Source organism: Trichosurus vulpecula, chromosome 1 (assembly GCF_011100635.1).
Source record: "Trichosurus vulpecula isolate mTriVul1 chromosome 1, mTriVul1.pri, whole genome shotgun sequence".
Classification (NCBI taxonomy): Eukaryota; Metazoa; Chordata; class Mammalia; order Diprotodontia; family Phalangeridae; genus Trichosurus; species Trichosurus vulpecula.
In genome coordinates this window covers 398,023,707-398,043,838 of record NC_050573.1, presented here as the reverse complement: position 1 = coordinate 398,043,838, position 20,132 = coordinate 398,023,707, and the positions used below count along the sequence as shown (strand labels likewise).

Here is a 20,132-nt window from a genome sequence, read left to right as displayed (position 1 = left end):
GGGCAGAAACTGGGCATAGACCAATATCTCACACCATATACCAAAATAAAGTCAAAATGGGTTCATGATTTAGGAGTAAAATCTGTCACTATAAGTAATTTGGGAAAGCAAGGAATAGTTTACTTATCAGATTTATGGAAAAGTAAAGAATTCATGACCCAACAAGAGATAGAGAGCATTACAAAATGCAAAATGGATAATTTTGATTATGTTAAATCAAAAGGTTTTTGTACAAAAAAAGCCAATGCAACAAGAATTAGGAGGGAAGCAGAAAATTGGGAGAAAATCTTTGCAACTAGTTTCTCTGATAAAGGCCTCATTTCTAAAATATACAGGGAACTGAGCCAAATATATAGGAATACAAGCCATTTCCCCAATTGAGAAATGGTCAAAGGGTATGAACAGGCAGTTTTCAGAGGAAGAAATTAAAGCTGTCTATAGGCATATGAAAAAATGCTCTGGATCACTACTGATTAGAGAAATGCAAATCAAAACAACTCTCAGATACCACATCTCTCCTGTCAGATTGGCTAAAATAACAAAACAGGAGGATGACAAATGCTGGAGAGGATGTGGGAAAATTGGAACATTGTTACGTTGCTGGTGGAGTTGTGAGCTGATCCAGCCATTTTGGAGAGCAATTTGGAACTATGCCCAAAGGGCTATAAAAATGTTCATACCCTTTGACCCAGCAATACCACTTCTAGGGTTGTATCCCAAAGAAATCACACAAGCGGGAAAAGGACCCTTATGTACAAGGATATTTATAGCGGCTCTTTTTGTGGTAGCCAAGAAATGGAAATCAAAGGGATGCCCATCAATTGGGGAATGGCTGAACAAGCTGTGGTATATGAAGGTAATGTAATACTATTGTGCCATAAGAAATGGGGAAGATACAGACTTCGTAACAATCTGGAAAAGCCTACACGATATAATGCTGAGTGAGCGGAGCAGAGCCAGGAGAACATTGTACACAACCACAGATATATGGATTATGTGAGGACCAACCCTGACATACTTTGCTCTTCTCAGCAACGTAAGGTGCAAGGACAACTCCAGGGGACTCACGATGGAGAATGCTATCTTCATCCAGAGAAAGAACTGTGAAGTTTGAATGCAGATTGAGGCGCACTTCATGCTTGCCTTTTTTCTTCTCTTTTGTTTTTGTTTTTTTTTTTTTTGGTTCTGTCTCTTCTTTCTCATGATTCACTCCATTGGTCATAATTCTTCTCCACAACTTGACTAGTGTATAAATTAATTCAATGCGAAATTATACATGGTAGTTATATGAGATTCCATGCCATCTTGGGGAGGGAGGAGGAGGGAGGGGAGAAAATCTGGATCTCAAAATCATGTAGAACCGTGTGTTGTAAACTAAAAATAAAAAAAAAAGATGGGATGGTGACCTTCTTATCAAAATTCTTGTCATTTCCACTTCATCAGTTACAATAGTTCGAAAGTTTTTACTTAAACGAATAACAAACATGAAAAGCAGAATAAACAGATGTGAACACCAGCAATAGGACCTGACAGGCAAATTGAGCAACCCTGAGCTTGTCAGAATCTTCAGCTGGATGCAGATTTGGCATTAGGAGTAACTGGCCATGACAACAGATCCATCATACTGATGACAGCCATTCAAAATTGAGATAATTACTTACCTCCATTTCTTATATGGTACTTGGTTTCAGAAGTCAGAGTAGACAAGCACAACCACATTCCAATATTATGTATTCTCACAGCTCCCTACTTCATGACATATGTGAAGCAGAGTAAAGTGATACAAGACTATGATGGTTCAAACTAACATCTAGATTGTGGAGGGCTTTTGATGCCTGGCTTGAGGAATTCATATTTTAGCTTAAAAGCAATAGGTAGCTATTGAAGATTTTTGAGCAGGGAAATGGCCTGTTCCTTAGGAAAATTATTCTGGCATTGTGTTAAAGATGGATTGGAGAGGGGAGAGGCTGGAAGCAAGAATATTAATTAAGAGACCAATTAGATCAGACTGGAAAGGAAGATTGGGCATCATACTAGGAAGGCTCTTGAGTGCCAGGCTTGGAACTAATATTAGGCAATGGGAAACCATTGAGAATAACTTTTGAGAAAAGAATTGGCATGATCTGAGTGGGAGACTTGAAAGATTAACTTGGTAGCAATGCATAAGATGAATTGGCGTGGGGAGTGACTGAAGGAAAAGAAACTATGGTGTTATGATAGTCTGTGTGAGGTAATGAGGGCTGAGATTAAGGAATAAAAAAGAGGGGATGGATATAGAAGATATTTTGTGAAATTTGAAAGTATGTTTTGACAGTATTTGCATTTCTATTCCTTTCCTCTAACCTGGAAAATGTGCCACTGCAATGTCAGTGTGTTCCAGATTGAATTAGAAGAATCAGCTGGGGAAGGGAACAAGCATTTGTATACCACCTATGTGTCAGGCACTATGCTGAACATTTTACAAACATCTTTTTTGATCCTCACAATAACCTTTTGCTGTAGGTGCTGTAATTATTCCCGTTTTATCAGCTGTATAGCAGAATTTTCCTCATCACTGATTTGTATGTATAGATGAAAGAAACTAAACTTACTCCAGTATGAAAATATTTGACCAGCTGCAAATACATGCCGTAGAAGGGTTTCAAAAGTAGATGATTTAAGCTATAATTTGAAAATGTAATTCCATAAATTCTTTGTTGCAAATTTATACATGTTATCCTTAAAAAAGTGTAAACAAATTGTAGTCTGGGTTCCACCTCTGACATATACAACCTGTGTGATCCTGAGCAAGTCACTTATGGCCTCTGCATGTTCCAGGCTGCTGTCCAAGACTAAAAAGGGCTGATCTATATTGGGGGTACAAGTTTCCTTACTGAGAGTTACCTACACCAATCAAAGCACAGGTCTGAACCAACCAATCAAAAGTATTTAAGTGTCTTCTTGTATAAGGCACAATGCTAAACCTCGGGGATACAAAGAAAGGTAAAAAATCTCTTTCCTTCAAGGGGCTCACTTTCCAATGGGAAGGAGAGCAACATGTAAATAACCAGGTATAATATACATAGAGAAAGTTGATGGGACATACTCTGAGAGGGGGCTCCACTGGGGATGGGGGAGAGGACTAGGAAAAACCTCATTCAGAACATGACATTTGAGATGAGTCTTGGAGGATGCCACAGATTCTAAGAGGTGGAAGTGAAGAGAGAGAGAGAGCATTCCTGGAATGGGGTACTGCTAGTACAAATGCACAAAGATATGAGATGAGAGTGTCTTGTATAAGGAAATCTGCATGGGCTTGAGATACAAAGACAAAAATAAAAGTTGTACATAAATTTTTTTAATACCAGAATCCAGGATGTTCTATGAGCCAGCCTCCTAAGTCAGTGGCATCACCAATATACCACCAACCCCTGCTGGTGCCATCTAAAGTTTCCTACTTGGTAAAATGAGGAGGTTGGATTAAGTCATGACAAAGGTCCCTTTTTATGATCCTATGATATTTACATCTCAAGAGTCTTTTGATGTTGTGTATTTTTACAAAATTTTGCCCACTTTCTCATTTTATAGATTAGGAAATGGAGGCCAAGAGATAAATGCATTTTCCAAAGATACAATTGTCTTTAATGGACTAAAAAGATACCAACTTAATTGGCCTTTTCATGGAAGAATAGTTACAGCTCTCTTTCCCCTTTAGAGAAAGATGCAAAATATTTAAAAATTTAAAAGGGCCAAATCAAGCCTTGATGAGATTTACTTGATTTAAGGCCTTAAGAGGCTTGCCATGATCTAATTTGTAGCATTATACTGTCAACTATGGGTCAGATCCCCACCACAAATAGGTATTCAGAATAGCCAGCACTACAGTTGTTGCATTAAATAGATATGATATTAAACTGTTTTTTTTTTCTAGAGAAAACTCTATTTCCTCTTAAAAAGATTCAGTAAGACTTTTTCCTACCTAATTAGAATCCAAGTTTCCCACATGTGGCATTTCTGAATTGTAATACTGAAAAGCTCATTTTGATTCACCATATGGCCACTCCTGCAACTAATAGCAATTCAGCCATTTTTATTCGTAACTCATTTTTTATTTATTTCATTAAATATTCCCAAATAACATGTAGTCCTTTGAGTGTTGCTTCAAGTTGTTCTACAGAATGGTTGCACTACTTCGCAACTCCACCAACAGTGTATTAGGGTCCCAATTTTTCCACATTCCCTCCAGCATTTGTCATTTTCCTTTTCTGTCATGTTAGCTAATCTGTTAGGTGTGAGGTGGTATATCAGAGGTTTTTATTTTCTATTTATCTAACAGTGATTTAGAGCTTTTGTTCATGTGACCATTGATAGTTTTGATTTCTTCTGCTGAAAAGTGCTTGTTCATATCCTTTGACCATTTATCAACTAGGAATAGGCTTGTATTTTTATAAACTTAGTTCAGTTCCCTGTATCTTGGGAAAATGATGCCTGAAGCAGAGGCTATAAAAATTGCCCCCTAGTTTCCTGATTTCTTTATAATTTTGGTTGTTTTGTTTATGCAAAACCTTTTTAATTTAATGTAAACAAAATTATCCCTTTTACTTCCCATGATCTTCTCTACCTCTTGTTTGGTCATAAATTTTTCCCTTATCCATAAATCTGATAGGTAAAATTTTCAGTGGTCTCCTAATTTACTTATGATATCACCCTAAATCATTTATCCATTTTAAATTTTTCTTCCTATGTGGTGTGAGATGTTGGTATCTGCCTAGCTTCTGCCAAACTGCTTTCCTGTTTTCCCAGAAATTTTTGTCAAATAGTTAATTCTTGCCCCAGAAGCTTGAATCTTTGGGTTTATCAAATGCTAGGTTACTATGGTCATTTGCTACTATGTATTGTGTACCTAATTTATTCCACTGATCCACTAGTCTATTTCTTAGTACCAGATTATTTTCATGATTACCACTTTATAATATAGTTTAAAATCTGACACTGCAAAGCTGCCTTCCTTCACATTTTTTTTTCCATGAATTTTCCTGGATGTAGCTATTTTTCACTACATTATGGATTTCACAGAGAATTTTAGGATAGAACTAGCTGTGCTTCAATCACCCGAAGTCCTTATCCCTTTTCATATGGGAATCTTAAGATCCACTTAGTTTCATTTGCAGAAAGGCAGCAGACCTTGAGCAAATATTTCATTTTGTAAATGTTTTATGAATGCCTTTGGTTCTTTATACCACATTTTCCAGTAACCAGTGCCATTGAGCCCTTCCTAACAAAAACAGCTAAGCAAAAATCAACCAATAGTGTCAAGCAAAATCACCCAATGCAATGACATACATCAGCCAACAATGATCAAAGCTTTACTGTGAACTAGACACTGTGCTAAGTGCCACACACACAAGGAAAAAGCAAAAATAGCCCCTTTCCTCAAGGAGCACACATTATAATTGGAGACATATAATACTTACAGATGGAAGACAACTTTATGGGAGGAAGTATGAGCAACTGGGCAGGTGGGGAGGGTGGGACTGGGAAAGCCTCCTTCAGAAAGTAGCATTTAAATTGGTCTTGAAGAAAGTCAAGGAATCTAAAAGGCAAAGGTAGAGGGAGGGAGGGGGGGAAGGGGGGGGGAGAGAGAGAGAGAGAGAAAGAGAGAGAGAGAGAGAGAGGAGAGAGAGAGAGAGAGAGAGAGAGAGAGAGATGGGAGTAGAAGTCCAAAGGAACGGAGATGGAAGATAGAGCATAGAGCATCATGTGGTTTGGGATGTTGAAGCTCCATATTCTGTATGGAATGTTTTGGGTTCCTTGCTGTTATGATGAAGTAGACTGACTGGCTGTGGGAGCTGAGCATTTGATTATGGGATATAGTTCTCTGGTGTCTGAATAAATGGTTTACTTCTTCTACCTTCTATGTGGAGAGTCTCGTATACTTTGCAATACAGAACTACATAGGCATTTTGACAATTATCATCTACATTGTTATTATTGCCTTATGGCTGGACTATAGAGATCAGGGAAGGGAGAAATGTATGAGAAGACTAGAAAGGTGTATAGAAGCCAGGCTGTAAAAATCTTTAAGTGCTAAATATTTGATTCCAGAGGTGTAGGGAGCCACTGGAATTTGCTGAGTAGAGTAGTGACATGGTCAAACCTATGCATCAGAAAAATGACTTTGGCAGCTGCATGGAAGATATGTTAGTAGAGGGGGAGATACAGTAGGGAGGTCCGTTAGAAGGCTATTGGAATAGTCTGGGTGAGAGATTATGAGAGTCTAAACTAGGAATACGGTCATGTGAGTGAAGAGAAGGGGGTATATAGGAGAAATGCTATGAAGGCAGAAAGGACAAGTTGTAGAGGCAGCCATGTGGTACAAGGGATAGAGTACTGAGTCTGGTGTCAGAAAGAACCTGAGTCAAATCTGGCTTCAGATAATTCCTAGCTGTGTGACTCTGGGCAAGTCACTTAACCTCTCTGTTTGCCATAGCTTCCTCAACTGCAAAATGGGGATAATAATAGGACCTCCTTCTCAGACTTGCTGTGAGGATCAAATAGGATAATATTTATATAGTGTTTAGCACAGAACTTGGTACATAATAGGCACTTCAAAATGCTTATTCCTTTGCCTTCCCTTCCCTGCCCTTATTGTCTCAATGGGGTGAGCGAGAATGACCTGACATGGATGACAACAATGCCTGAATATGCAATATTCTTAACCTACCCTTCATCTTCTCTCCACCATGAGGAGGGAAATGTGTTTCTTTACAGGGCTTCTGGAATAATAATTGGCCATTAAGAATATGCATTATAAAGTTAACAATATAATTGGGATTGAAGCCATTAGAGAAATAATAAGAACCAATGTTCTCCACTAACTCGGGGAATTTTAGTCTTTCTTTTAGTGAGTAGTGGGAGAATTCCTGAGAACACATTCTTTGTTGAAGACTCAAACTCTGGGCATGTGGAAACTACCTCATAAGACAGAGTGGAGACTGTTTGGACGTGCAGCATCTCTTATCTCCCTGAATCATAGAATTTGAGGTGAAAGTGATTTCAGGAGCTATCTAGTCCAATCCATACCCAGAGAAGAATTCCTCTGTACTATATTAGGACATTTTTTTTCCTTTCATGCCTCTTTAGCTTCTACCTTTTGTTCCCAGTTCTGCTCTCTGGGGCTTAAGAAAAGGAATCTAATCCTTTATTCAGATGACAGCCCTTCAAACATTTGGAGACAGATATCTTCTCCAGGGTAAATTTTCCAGTTCTATCAACTGCTCCTCACATGACCTGAACTTGAGTCCCTTTGGCATCCTAGTTGCCTTTCTCCTAATAGTCTCCAGTTTATTAATGACCTTCATAAAATATGTCACCCAGAACAGATCACTGGATCATTCTTAGCCAGCTGGCAATTGGTTTTTTCCAGTCACCGCAGGAGGTTGCCTTTCTCTCCTTTTTTATTCTCTGCAGCCAGCAAGTAGGCTTTGCTGGAGGTGGCTATCCTGTCTGATAGCCAGGCACTGTCAAGAATGCTTCCTTTCCTATTTTCTCTTCTCTCCAAGAAATTTATAACTTTCATACAGACTCCTGACATAATCTCCCTTGCATCTAAGTACACAATTCCCTGGAGAAAATGAAGCCCTGCCAGTGAACATTTAATGCCTTACATTGAAGCATTATGGGAATAATTAAGTAAACAATCAAGTCTTGTCTACTTGGGCATCAGTCTGAGACCAAATATAAGATCTGGATAAATTAAATCAAACATCTGAACATAACTGTCATTCCTGAATTCGATCCCTAGATCGAGAACCAAACAACTACAATTCTACCTCTGCAGTACGTAAATATCTCTGGCATGTCTCCCAACCTTTGTACTTATGTTGCCACTATCCTAGTTGAGACCCTCATTGCTTCTAACTGGTCATCTTACTGCTAGCCTCCCCACCACCTCTAATTCTTTCTTATACCACAGCTGAAATACACTTCTTAAACTCTGATTACATCACTCCTCTCCCTCATCCGTACCCCTTAAAAAGCTTTCATGACTCCTCCTTGCCTATAAGAAAAAAATAAAACAAAACAAAACTTTTCATCTGTTATTCCAGACTGTTCATAATTAGGCTTCACCATATCTTTTCAATCTTATTAGAAGCATTCTTCTTCAGGCACAAAAGTTGCAGCCCAAATGGACTAGTGGTTCTTCCCTCATCTTGTGATACCATTTCCTACTCCTCCACACTGGAGGTTTATTCATCTTTAAGATCAGTGCTTAAAGCACAATAAGTGTTTAAGAAAAGCCACTGTTGCATGTTATAATAGGCAGCTGGATATACTTAACAGAAAGAGAGGAGTAAGGGCAAATTATTCCTGGGGAGTCTTGTTTCACAAGCTCTTTTCTCCATGGCACAGAAATCAGAAAAAGCTCTAGAAGGGCTCAGAGCTGTGTGCCTTTTCTTTATGTAAGCCCAGCAACACCCTGCCCTTTCTTTCCTTCTCCTTGGCAACCATGCAGTATATACTGTTTCAGGAAATTATTTCTCTGAGCTCTATGCACCTGTGTTAGTACCTTTTATCACTAGGAGATCAGGATTTCTCTCTAGGTGACATTGGAAATATCCTTTTTATTCCAGTTAATACAGTGAGCCAATAATGCCCCCAAAAGTTGAAAAAGAAGGAAGGGTTTTTTAACATAATCCTACATCTTGGTTTTTCTCAGACATTTTCTCCCTAAATCTTTTTGATTCTTTTCTTCCTGCTATCTTTTTAAAAAAATTTAAAATGATCATTTATTTATTTTTAACACTTTTTTAAAATTTGAGTTCTAATGAGGCAGGTAATATGATATCAACTATAAATATGAAATCATGCAAAACATATTTCCATATTAGCCATGTCACAAAAATGCAAGAAAAATAAAGTGAGAAAATTATTCTTCAATTTTTATTCAAAGTTCATCAGTTTTTTCTCTGAATATGGATAGCATTTTTTATTTTGTGTCATTCACAATTGTCTTGGATCCGTGTATTGATCAGAGGAGTGGAGCTTTTCACAGTTGATCTTTTTTACTCTGTTGCTGTTATAGTATACAATGTTCTCCTGGTTCTGTACACTTCACTTTGCATCAGTTCATATAATTCTTCCTAGGTTTTTCTGGAACCATCCTGCTCATCATTTCTTATGGCACATTGGTACTCTATCACAATCACATACTACAACTTGTTCAGCTATTCCTCAATTGATGAGTATCCCTTCAATTTGATGGAATTGATTTTATTCTTTAAAATATTTTATTTTTCCCCAATTACATGTAAAACAATTTTTAACATTTGGGTTTTTTATTTTGAGTTTTAAATTCTTTCCTTCCTTCTTTCCCACTGCTCTCATTGAGATGACAAGCAGTTTGATATAGGTCATACATATACAATCATATAAAACATATTTCTGTGTTAGTCGTGCTGTGAAGAAAAATACACAAAAAAACAAGAAAAATTTAAAAAGTAAAAAGAAGTATGCTTTGATATGGATTCAAACTCCATCAGTTATTTCTCTGGAGACAGATAGCATTTTTCATCATAAGTCCTTTAGAACTGTCATAGATCATTGTATTGCTGAGAATATCCAAGTCATTCACAGTTGATCATCATCCAATATTGCTGTCACTCTATACAGTGTTCTCCTGGTTCCACTCATTTCACTTTGCGTCAGTTCATGTAAGTCTTTCCAAGTTTTTCTGTAACCATCGTGCTCATAATTTCTTACAGCACAATAGTATTCCATCACAATCTTATGCTACAACTTATTTAGCCATCCCTCAACTGATGAGCATCCCCTCAATTTTCAATTCTTTGCTGCCACTAAAAGAGCTGCTATAAATATTTTTGTATATATAGAGCCTTTTCCAGTGTCTTTTTAAAATCTCTTTGGGATACAGAACTAGTAGTGGTACTGCTGAGTCAAAGCCCCTTTGGGCATAGTTTCAAATTATTCTCTGGAATGGTTTAATCAGTTCACAACTCCACCAATGGTACATTAGTGTCTCAGTTTTCCCAATTTTCCCACATCCCTTCCAACATTTGTCATTTTCCATTTTGTCATATTAGTCAATTATCACAGAGTTGTTTTAATTTGCATTTCTCTAATCAATAGTGATTTAGAATTTTTTTCATATGATTATATGTAGCTTTGATTACTTTGACTGAAAACTACCTGTTCATATCTTTTGACCATTTATCAATTGAGGAATGGTCTTATTTTTTATAAATTTGACCCTGTTCTCTATGTATTTGAGAAATGAGGCCTTTATCTGAAAAACTCATTATAGTTTTTCACAGTTCTGATTACTAACTGTATTTTCCTCCATCTTATTTCCCTCGTTTGTCCTATTCTCTCTCCCTCCTTTCACCCTATCCATCCTCAAAAGTGGTTTTTTCTGACTGCTGCCTCCCCTAGCCTGCCCTCCCTTCTATCAGCCCCCCTTTTTCTTATCTCCTTCCTCTCTCTTCCTATAGAGTAAGATCGATTTCTATGCCTGACTTGATGTGCACGTTACTCCTTCTTTGAGCCAATTCCAATGAGAGTAAGGTTCACTTGCTTCTGCCTACCTCCCCCATCTTCCCCTCCACTGTGAAAGCTCTTTCAGGCCTCCTTTATATGAAATAATTTACCCCATTATACCTACCCCTTTATCCTTCTCCTGGTACATTCCTCTTTTTCATTCCTAAAATTTATTGTTTTTAGGTATCATTCCATTATATTCAACTCACACCCATGTCTCTATGTATGCTCCTTCTAACTGCCTAAATAATGAGAAAATTCTTGTGAGTCATAAGTATCATCTTCCCATGTAGGAATGTAAACACCTTAACCTTATTAAGTCCCTTATTATTTTCCTTTCCTTTTTACCTTTATATGCTTCTCTTGAATCTTTTATTTGAAAACCAAATTTTCTATTCAGCTCTGGTCTTTTCATCAAGAATACTCAGAAGTCCCCTATTTCATTCAATATCCATTTTTTCTCTGGAAGGATTATACTTTGTTTTGCTGGGTAGGTAATACTTGGTTGTATTCCTAGCACCATTGCCACCTGGAATATCATATTCCAAGCCCTTTGATCCTTTACTATAGAAGCTGCCAAATCTTGTGTTATCCTGACTGTGACTCCATATTTAAACTGTTTCTTTCTAGCTATTTGCAATGTTTTCTTATTAACTAGGGAGCTCTGGATTTTGGCTGTAATGTTTCTGGGATTTTCATTTTGGGATCTCCTTCAGGAGGTAATCAGTAGATTCTTTAAATTTCTATTTTACCTTATGATTCTACAATATTAGGGCAGTTTTCCATGACAATTTTTTGAAAGATGATACTTAAGCTCTTTTTTTATCATGGTTTTCAGGTAGTCCAACAATTCTGAAATTATCTCTCCTAGATCTGTTTTCTAGGTCAGTTGTTTTTTTAGAGATAGTTCACATTTTCTTCTATTTTTCCATTTCTTTGATTTTGTTTTATTGTTTCTTGGTGTCACATGGAGTCATTAGCTTCCACTTGCACACTTCTAATTTTTAAGAAATTATTAAGTGAGCTTTTGTACTTCCTTTTTCATTTGTCCAAATCTGCTTTTTAAGGTATTCTCTTCATTGGATTTTTGTGCTTCATTTATCATTTGGCCTATTCTGTTTTTCGAGGTGTTATTTTCTTCAATATATTTTGTGCCTCCTTTACCAAACTATTGACTCTTTTTTTCTTTTTTTTTAAATATTTTTTATTTTTAGTTTACCACACATGGTTCTACATAATTTTGAGTTCCAGATTTTCTCCCCTCCCTCCCTCCTCCCTCCCCAAAATGGCATGGAAGCTCATATAACTATCATGTATAACTTTGCATTGAATTAATTTATACACTAGTCAAGTTGTGGAGAATAATTATGACCAATGGAATGAGTAATGAGAAAGAAGAGACAGAACCAAAAAAAAAAGCCCAAGAACAAAAACAAAAGGGAAGAAAAAAGGCGAGCATGTAGTGTGCCTCAATCTGCATTCAAACTTCACAATTCTTTCTCTGGATGAAGATAGCATTCTCCATCGTGTTGACTCTTTTTTTCATGATTTTCTTTCATCACTGCCATTTCTTTCCCCAATTATTTCTCTGCATCTCTTATTTGATTTTTAAACTCCTTTCTGAATTCTTCCAGGAATTCTTTTTGGGCTAGAGACCAATTCACATTTTCCTTTGAGGCTTTGGATGTAGCAGTTTAGTTTGTTGACTTCCAAGTTTATATTTTGATCTTCTCTGTCACCATAGTAGCTTCCTATGGTCAGGATCCTCTTTCCCAGCCTATTTCTTTCTTTTGTTTTTTTCAGGGAAGAAGTCAGGGCAATTGGGGTTAAGTGATTTGCCCAAGGTCACACAGCTAGCAAATGTGTCAAGTGTCTGAGGCCGAATTTGAACTCAGGTACTCCTGACTCCAGAGTCGGTGCTCTGCTCACTGCACCACCTAGCTGTCCCTACTGGCCTATTTCTTGACTTTTAATCATTAAAGTTGGGCTCTACTCCCAACCTTCAGGTTTTTTGTACAGCTGTTTTCAGAGCTAGTTCCAGGGGGTCTATAAACTTTCAGTTCTTCTAAGTTGGTACGATTTAAGGACAGTGTGTTTCCTACTTTTCAGGCCTATCCTCTGGTCTATGATTGATCACAAGCACTTTTTTTCTGTCCTTGAACTGTGACAAGGGTCTCCACTCCCTTGTGGCCACAAGCTTTGGTGTGCTAGTGCTCCTTCTCACCCTAGGACTGTGACCCAGGACTGCAACCCCGATCCAAGTATGGCAATGCAACAGAGTCCAGCACCCAGTGCCAGCAAAGGTATCCCTTTATTCTCCTTCTGACCACTTGTCTGATCTCTTACCATCTGTGGGCTGAGAGCTCTGGAAGCAGCTTCTGCAGCTGCTGATTCAATCACACCCCAGGACCTGCTGCACTGGTACGCTGGACTGTGCTCCATTCTCACCCTGATGCAATAGATCTTTCCTGCTGACATTCTAAGTTGTCTAGGGCTGAAAAATGGTGTCACCTCATCTTTTAGTGGGTTCTGCCGCTTCAGGCTTTATTTTGAGGCATTATTTAAAGTTGTTTGAAGGGGAATTGGGGAGAGGTTGGGTTTATTCCTGCCTTTCCTTCAACATCTTGGCTCCTCTTCTTGCTGTCTTTAAAAATATCCAAATAGCCCTTTCCCCCAAGATGGCGCCGAAGGCGAAGAAGGAAGCCGTTGTCCCCCCCAAGACAGAGGCCAAGTCCAAGGCCTTGAAGGCCAAGAAGGCGGTGTTGAAGGGTGTCCACAGCCACAAAAAGAAGAAGATCCAAACATCCCCCACCTTTCGGTGACCCAAGACACTAAGACTTCGAAGGCAGCCCAAATACCCTCGGAGAAACAAGCTGGATCACTATGCCATCATCAAGTTCCCCTTGACCACTGAGTCTGCTATGAAGAAGATTGAGGACAACAACACCCTAGTCTTCATTGTGGACATCAAAGCCAACAAGCATCAGATAAAGCAGGCGGTAAAGAAGCTGTATGACATCGATGTGGCCAAGGTCAACACACTGATCCGGCCTGATGGAGAGAAGAAGGCCTATGTCCGACTTGCTCCAGACTACGATGCTTTAGATATTGCCAACAAAATTGGAATCATCTAAACTGTGTCCAGCTATCCCACTCCACCTACAATAAAAAGTTTTCCAGTATATTAAAAAAAAATATCTCTTTATCTTGGCTCAGCTTTGTTGACTCCTCAGAGGAATTTGTTCTTTGGACTTTATGTAAATTCAGCTGGTCCCTGTTCTTTGCTTTTAGCTTTTTCTTCTTAGGAACAATGGCTATCCATAGTTATTCCTCACTCCCAAAATGTGATTGGTCTCTCCCCCTCTCCACTCTACAGCTTCCTCTCCCCCTCTCACCAGGAAATGGTATTTTTATGAAACCAAGAATCTTTCCCTGTTCAGTTGTGGTCGACTCTTCATGACCCCATGGACCATACTGTCCATGGAGCTTTCTTGGCAAGAATACTGGAGTGGTTTGCCATTTCCTTCTCCACAGGATCCAGTGGATCCATTTAGTCAGATAATAAAAGGTTAAGTAACTTGCTCGGGTTCACACAGGAAGTGTTTGAGGCTAGGTTTGAACTCTCTTCTTCCTGACTCCAAACCCAATCCCCTATCCTCTGAGCCTCTTAGCTGCCTCCATTTATTTTCCTAAATAAGCAGGTGATAAATTGTCATACAACATGCAGTCCATAGTTATATCTACACAATGCTGCTGTTAGTCAAACAAGTCAGCATTTTGCTCCCTAAGAGTTGCTTTGCACTTATTTTAGCTTGAAAACACACTTGACCATGTGAGTGGCACCATCTATATCCTCAAAGTGATCTGGTCCTTGAAGAACGAGCTATCCAGCTGTACCCAACAAATGTACTCAGAGGAGATAAACAAAGTCTGTTTCAAAATTGAGAATAAGCAAGAGTGGATCTGCCCTTCGGATTCAGTGAAAAAAAAAATTGAGTCCAGGTTCCAGGGACAAGCACATCCATCTTGCTTCCCCTTACTAGGAATCAGTCAGTAAGCAAAGAAAATCCAAGGTTGGATGTCCACTGATTGGGGTGGGAGTGTTGGGGCATCAGGAGAATTGTACAATGGATTCTTATTCAGGTCTGGATTGGAAGAAATGCCCTCTGAAGTTGCTACCAACTGTTTGAATCTGGGATCTTAATTGATTAATTTCATCCATCTACCAGAACAAAGTAATTGGCTTTCTGCAGAAGAGATCAAGTCCTCTCTGTGTCTATGGTACAGCTTTCTAGGGTTCTCATTTATTTGAATTCAGGTCTTCTTGACTCCAAATCAGGCACTCTTTTCATTATATCATCCAGCTGTCCTGGGAGTGAGATTCTTGCACTTTTTAGGACTTTCAATATCAAAGGGTGATCAAATGTCGCAAATTTTAAAAAGCTTTGGAGAAACCATTAATATTAATCAAAATTGCAACTTGAAATTGTCTTTCTTTTTTTTCTACTGCAGAACATCCCTGTGAACTCTACTGCCGACCCATTGATGGACAGTTTTCTGAGAAAATGCTAGATGCTGTTATTGATGGTACACCTTGTTTCGAAGGAGGCAACAGCAGAAATGTCTGCATTAATGGCATATGTAAGGTATTGGGTATGTTTCCTTAATCTCCAACTTTGTGCAATCATAAAAGTAATTAAGATGAGTTAAAATCATTTTGGTTCAAGATGTTTAAATTTGTCATCAGATCTTGGATTGAAATTTCATTTTGTCCTTATGGTCCAGTAATTCTCGAGGTCAGTCCATCACAGATAGTGGCAATAGACCCTCAAGCAGTTCTTATGTCTTTGAGGATGTTTTCAATTTTTTCCCCTCCCAGGCATCTTTGCCTAAATGCTGTTTTTTTCCCTTTGTGGTTCAGTGGAACTATGGCTGGATTTGGAGTTAGAGAACTGTGTTCAAATCCCAGTTCTGTCATTTATTGTCTATGTGACCTTGGTCAAGTGACCTCTCCATGACTCAATTTCCTAGTCTAGAAAATGAAGGGATCATGTCTAGTATTCCTTCCAGCTCCTAATCTTACAATACTTTGAGCCTCCTCATAGCTTTCATTAGTGATACTGAAGAGGTGAGTTGTTTGAACTGCTGGCATCTTCATTGTCAAAGCATTTTGTGAGCACTTACCATTTCTTTGGTGTGGCTCTATATTCCAGCCATTGGAGAGGAGATAGCAGGAAAGGGGATATATGGCTTTTCACTTCACGGAGTTAGCTTCTAAATGATAAATGTTTGGGGAACCCAAACCCAACTCAAAGAGTTCCCATGACATTTAAGATTTTGCACTTAAAGCCTCTGTTTACTTTGTCAGTGAAGTGAGATTTGAGATAAAGCTAAGGTTAATCATGGAATTTCATACTTGTATAATGTTCTCATCTTTTCAAATCATTTGTACATTCATTATCTCATTTGATCCTCACAACTCCAAGAGGCAAGCAAGGCAGGTAATTGACATTACGTGGAAATCTGTAATTTAGTCAGTAGAAGTTCTTAGTATAGTAACTCCCCACCCTTTTCTTTCTCAATACATAACATGGCTTATTAATTCTTTGAGTTTCATGAGATTCCGGAAGGATAAGTCACTTGTCTGTGGTCACATAGCTAGTAGGTGTCAGAGGTAAGATTTGAACCTTGGTGCTCCCTGACTTCAAGGCTGGTATTCTATGCAATATGGAACATGGTTCTTAATATGATTTTTTTTTTTACCAATTAGGAAATTGAGGCCTTGTGAGGATAACTGCTTGTCCAGGGACACAACCCATAATCATAGTATTTTAGCAAGGAAAGGTATCTCTAGAGATGACCTCTTATTTTATAGTTGAGGATATAGAAGTTCAGAGAAATTGACATACTGTGTTATGTAGTTAGTTATTATCAGAGTTGGGTGTAAAGCCAAAATTTTTAATTCTTCCCATAATGTCCATAGCATTACACCTCAGTGCATCTTTTAATTGTGATTTTTTTGTTTGAACCCAACTTGTAAAGCATTTTTAGGTGGACTATATATCATGAAGCTATAGCTTGATGTTTATCTTAAAAGGAGCCAAGATCCTTGTGAACTGAGCAAAGTCTAGTGATAAAATAATCAGGTAAAATTTTAAAAAGAAATTGTTTCATCCAATAAAGGGAAATATAGTGGAATCATTGAACTTTGGTTGACATAGTGTTCAAGTTAACTCTAGAAATCATTTGCCTGTCATTTCTGGAGCTATCTCAAAATGTTGTTGGCCTCAGTTTCCTATAAAATGGGGGAAAATAATACAGATTGCTGTTTGGAGTCAGAGGACCTTGGTTCAAATCATGGCTCTTCTAATTTTTTCACCCCATGTGAGTGGGGCAAATCACATAATTTCTCTACAGTACAAATTTAGATTATGTAATTGGACTCTTACTACATACCACAAAGCAAGCCTTTTACATTCCGCTCAATTACGTTGCTGCTATCCACTCACCACAGCTGCTGTTTCAAACCTTTTCATCCACTCCTCAAGCCTCCCAGGGCATTGCTCCTGCCCACCCTCTCAGCTGAAGCCCTTGCCTCATATGGCACTGAAAAAAAATGAAGCCATTCAGTAAGAGTTTCTTCTCTTTTCTTTCCTCCTCATCTCAATCCCTGACTTCTCTTTTTGAGTGTCTCAGATTGGGTATCCCAAAGAGATCTCCGACTCAGCACATCTAAAACTTACTATCTCCAGGCCCCCTCCCAAAAAAACCCCTTACCACCATCCTCCCAGTCGCCAAGGTACGTGACTTCACTTTCTCACTTGCACTTGTACTACATATACAGTGTATTGTCAGATTTTATTATTTCGATGTTCACAACATCTTTCATATATATCTCCTTTCTCTCTATCACATAGTCACCACCCTAGATCCCTAATACTTTATGGATAAAATATAAAATCCTCTCTTTGGCATTTAAAGCCATTCACAACCTGACCCCTTCTTACATTGCCAGGCTCCTTATATCTTACTCTCCTCCATTCACTCTGTGATCTAGAGCCACTGGTCTACTTGCTGTTCCTCCCATGTGATATTCCATCTCCCAACTCCACAAAAGGGCCTCTTCTTCATGACTCATAAGCTCTCCCTCCTCCCTTCTGCCTCCTATGTTCCTTGGCTTCCTCCAGGATTCTACTAAAATCCCTACCCATAAAGGAGGCATTTCTTATCCTCTCCCCATCCACCCTCAGCCCTAGTGTCTTCCCTTTGAGATCACCTCCCATCTAATCCATGTAGATACTCTATGTACACATGTATTTGAATGCTGTCTCCCTCAATTAGACTGTGAGCCCCTTGAGAACATGGCTTCTGTCTGCCTTTCTTTGTAACTCCAGCACTTAGCACAGTGCCTTGCGCATATCAAGTGCTAGATATAAATGCTTGCTGAATAACCAATTTGTAAATGATTATTTTTTTAAAAATTAAAAGCATCTGTGGAGAAGACATGGCAGCACGAAGTCAAGGGCTCACCAAAGCATGAAATCAGCTCTATTTCATTTACATGAGCTGCTACTAGCTTTCTTCCATTATCCATCTAGCTGGGTCTGCCACTCCTTGACTTATAAACATGTGCCCCACTTTAAGTATTTGACAGAGCAGAAATTCACATAATAAAAAGACCAAATAACTAATTTTCAAATACTAAAATTCCCTTTGCATTAAAGAGCTTTTGACTATTTCTGTACAGTGTTAACAACTTGACACAGAGACAGGGAGTCTAAGAACTTAAATCTGAAGTGGAAGAAGTGGAAGAGTGAAAGGACAACTCCACTGAGAGTCCTCAGAGCTGAGCTCAATTCCTCAGCCTGCCACTTTATGGCCATGCGACAGTGGCTGAGTTACTGAATCTCTGAGAGCCTCAATTTCATTATCTATGCAATGGGCTCTATGTGTGTGCCTACAAGAACTCTCAGGTGCCTTCAGCCACTGCATTCCTTGCTCCCAGGCCTCTGATAAACTTGAAGAGAGCTATTTCAAGGGAGTGGTATGGAAAGAAGGTAGATTTCAATCAACTGAGAATTCACTATGCAGTTTATATCAGTGAAGGATACAGGAAAAACATAGGACAGTATTTAAAGGGGTAGGGAAGTCAAGGGAAGATTGATATCTATCATCTATCTGTCTGTCTAATCTGTCTGTCTATCCATCTATCTCTGGATAAGGCAGAACTAAGCATGTCTATAGGCACACAGGAAGGAACTAATTAAGAGAGAGATTGAAAATTAATGAGAGGGGCTGGGTGCTGAAGCAAGTTCGTAGAGGATTTAGGAAGAGAGGGCATCATGGGTACAGGGAGGAAGACCTTCTCTCATGCCATAGGAAAAGAAAGGATGTGTTAGGAATAAGGGGGTAAAGAAGCATACCTGAGGCTTGGCAGCAGGGATCAGTATCAAACTGTTAGCAATGAGCATAGTAGCTCCTATCAGAGATGGACATCACAAATTGTACCCATATCCAGTAGGGCAGGATCATCGTATCATAGACCTAAAGCTGGAAGGGAACTCACAACCCATCTTGTCCAACCCCTTCATTTTATAGGTGAGGAGACTGAGGCCCAGAGAGATTAAGTGACTTAAGTAATTAAGTCATACATTACTAAGCATCAGAAATAGGTTTGAACCTAGGTCCTCCGACTCTGGAGCCATTGTTTCCACTACCATGGAGCACACAGTTAAGCCATTTTTCATCACTTTTAGTTCTTCAGTACTCCGACAAGATTGACCTAGCCCCCTTTGCAAGGTGTAGCTCATTGTATGAGAAAGGAGAGAAGTAGACTGTAGTTCAGCTCTGCTGTAGTTCTCTCCTGTCTTCTATGATTTTGTTGCATGTGGTTCTGGCTGCTGGATCTTAGAAAGGAAAGGCTGTCAAGTGCTAAGGTGTTGTTTCTTTGTTTTCCTGAGAACCTTGCATAGTCTATAGTCAGGCCTAAAGAATGTTCTGTAGATTCAGATGATTCCTCTTAGCTGAGCTTCATTCTCATTCACAAATGAAGATTACCTGATAGCAGCCATTTTTATGAGAAACTATAACAACATGGGTGAAGTGAAAAAATGTTCAAAATCACTAATAATTAGAAGAATGCAACTTAAAGCAATTTTGAGGTTCTACCTCATACCCATGAGATTTGCAAAGTGAGTAGTTTGGTGTGAGCAGAAGTTATTCATAGGTAAATAGGATTACTCTATAGGGATTGGGGTTAACTTGAGCTTAAATAGCACAGATTTGTAGTAGACCTAGTCAGTCTTTTATTGTTGTTGTTGTGATGACTCCTGTCAGGAGCATTAGATGGCTAAGAAGTAGGAACAAAAAGGGTGTATGATGGGGGTGAGCTAGCCCTAGTTATTAGCAATATGAGAACAAGCAGGTCAAGGTGGTCATTAGTTTAAAATTAGAGGAGAATGCTTTGTTGAAATGGCTATCTGTAACATAAAGGCCCTGAAAAGCCAGAAGCAAAGCCAGAGCAGCATTGACTGTCTTGAAGAACAAAGATGGTTAGAGGGACTAGAAGTCATGAAAGTGCAGGTTCATGAAGAATG

General features: G+C 38.7%; 1 protein-coding gene across 2 annotated transcripts in view; it reads left to right on the top strand.

Moving 5' to 3' along the window:
• The window catches only part of ADAMTS12 (ADAM metallopeptidase with thrombospondin type 1 motif 12), a 533,606-nt gene that overhangs the window by 345,528 nt on the left and 167,946 nt on the right, over nucleotides 1-20,132 (top strand). Inside the window, exon 13 of one of the 2 annotated variants that reach the window (XM_036758037.1) lies at nucleotides 15,049-15,182. The exons of the other annotated variant lie outside the window; for it this stretch is intronic. Within the exon in view, the coding sequence (XP_036613932.1) occupies nucleotides 15,049-15,182 (134 nt within the window). The remainder of the gene's footprint in view (nucleotides 1-15,048; nucleotides 15,183-20,132) is intronic. 2 annotated transcript variants of the gene reach the window in all.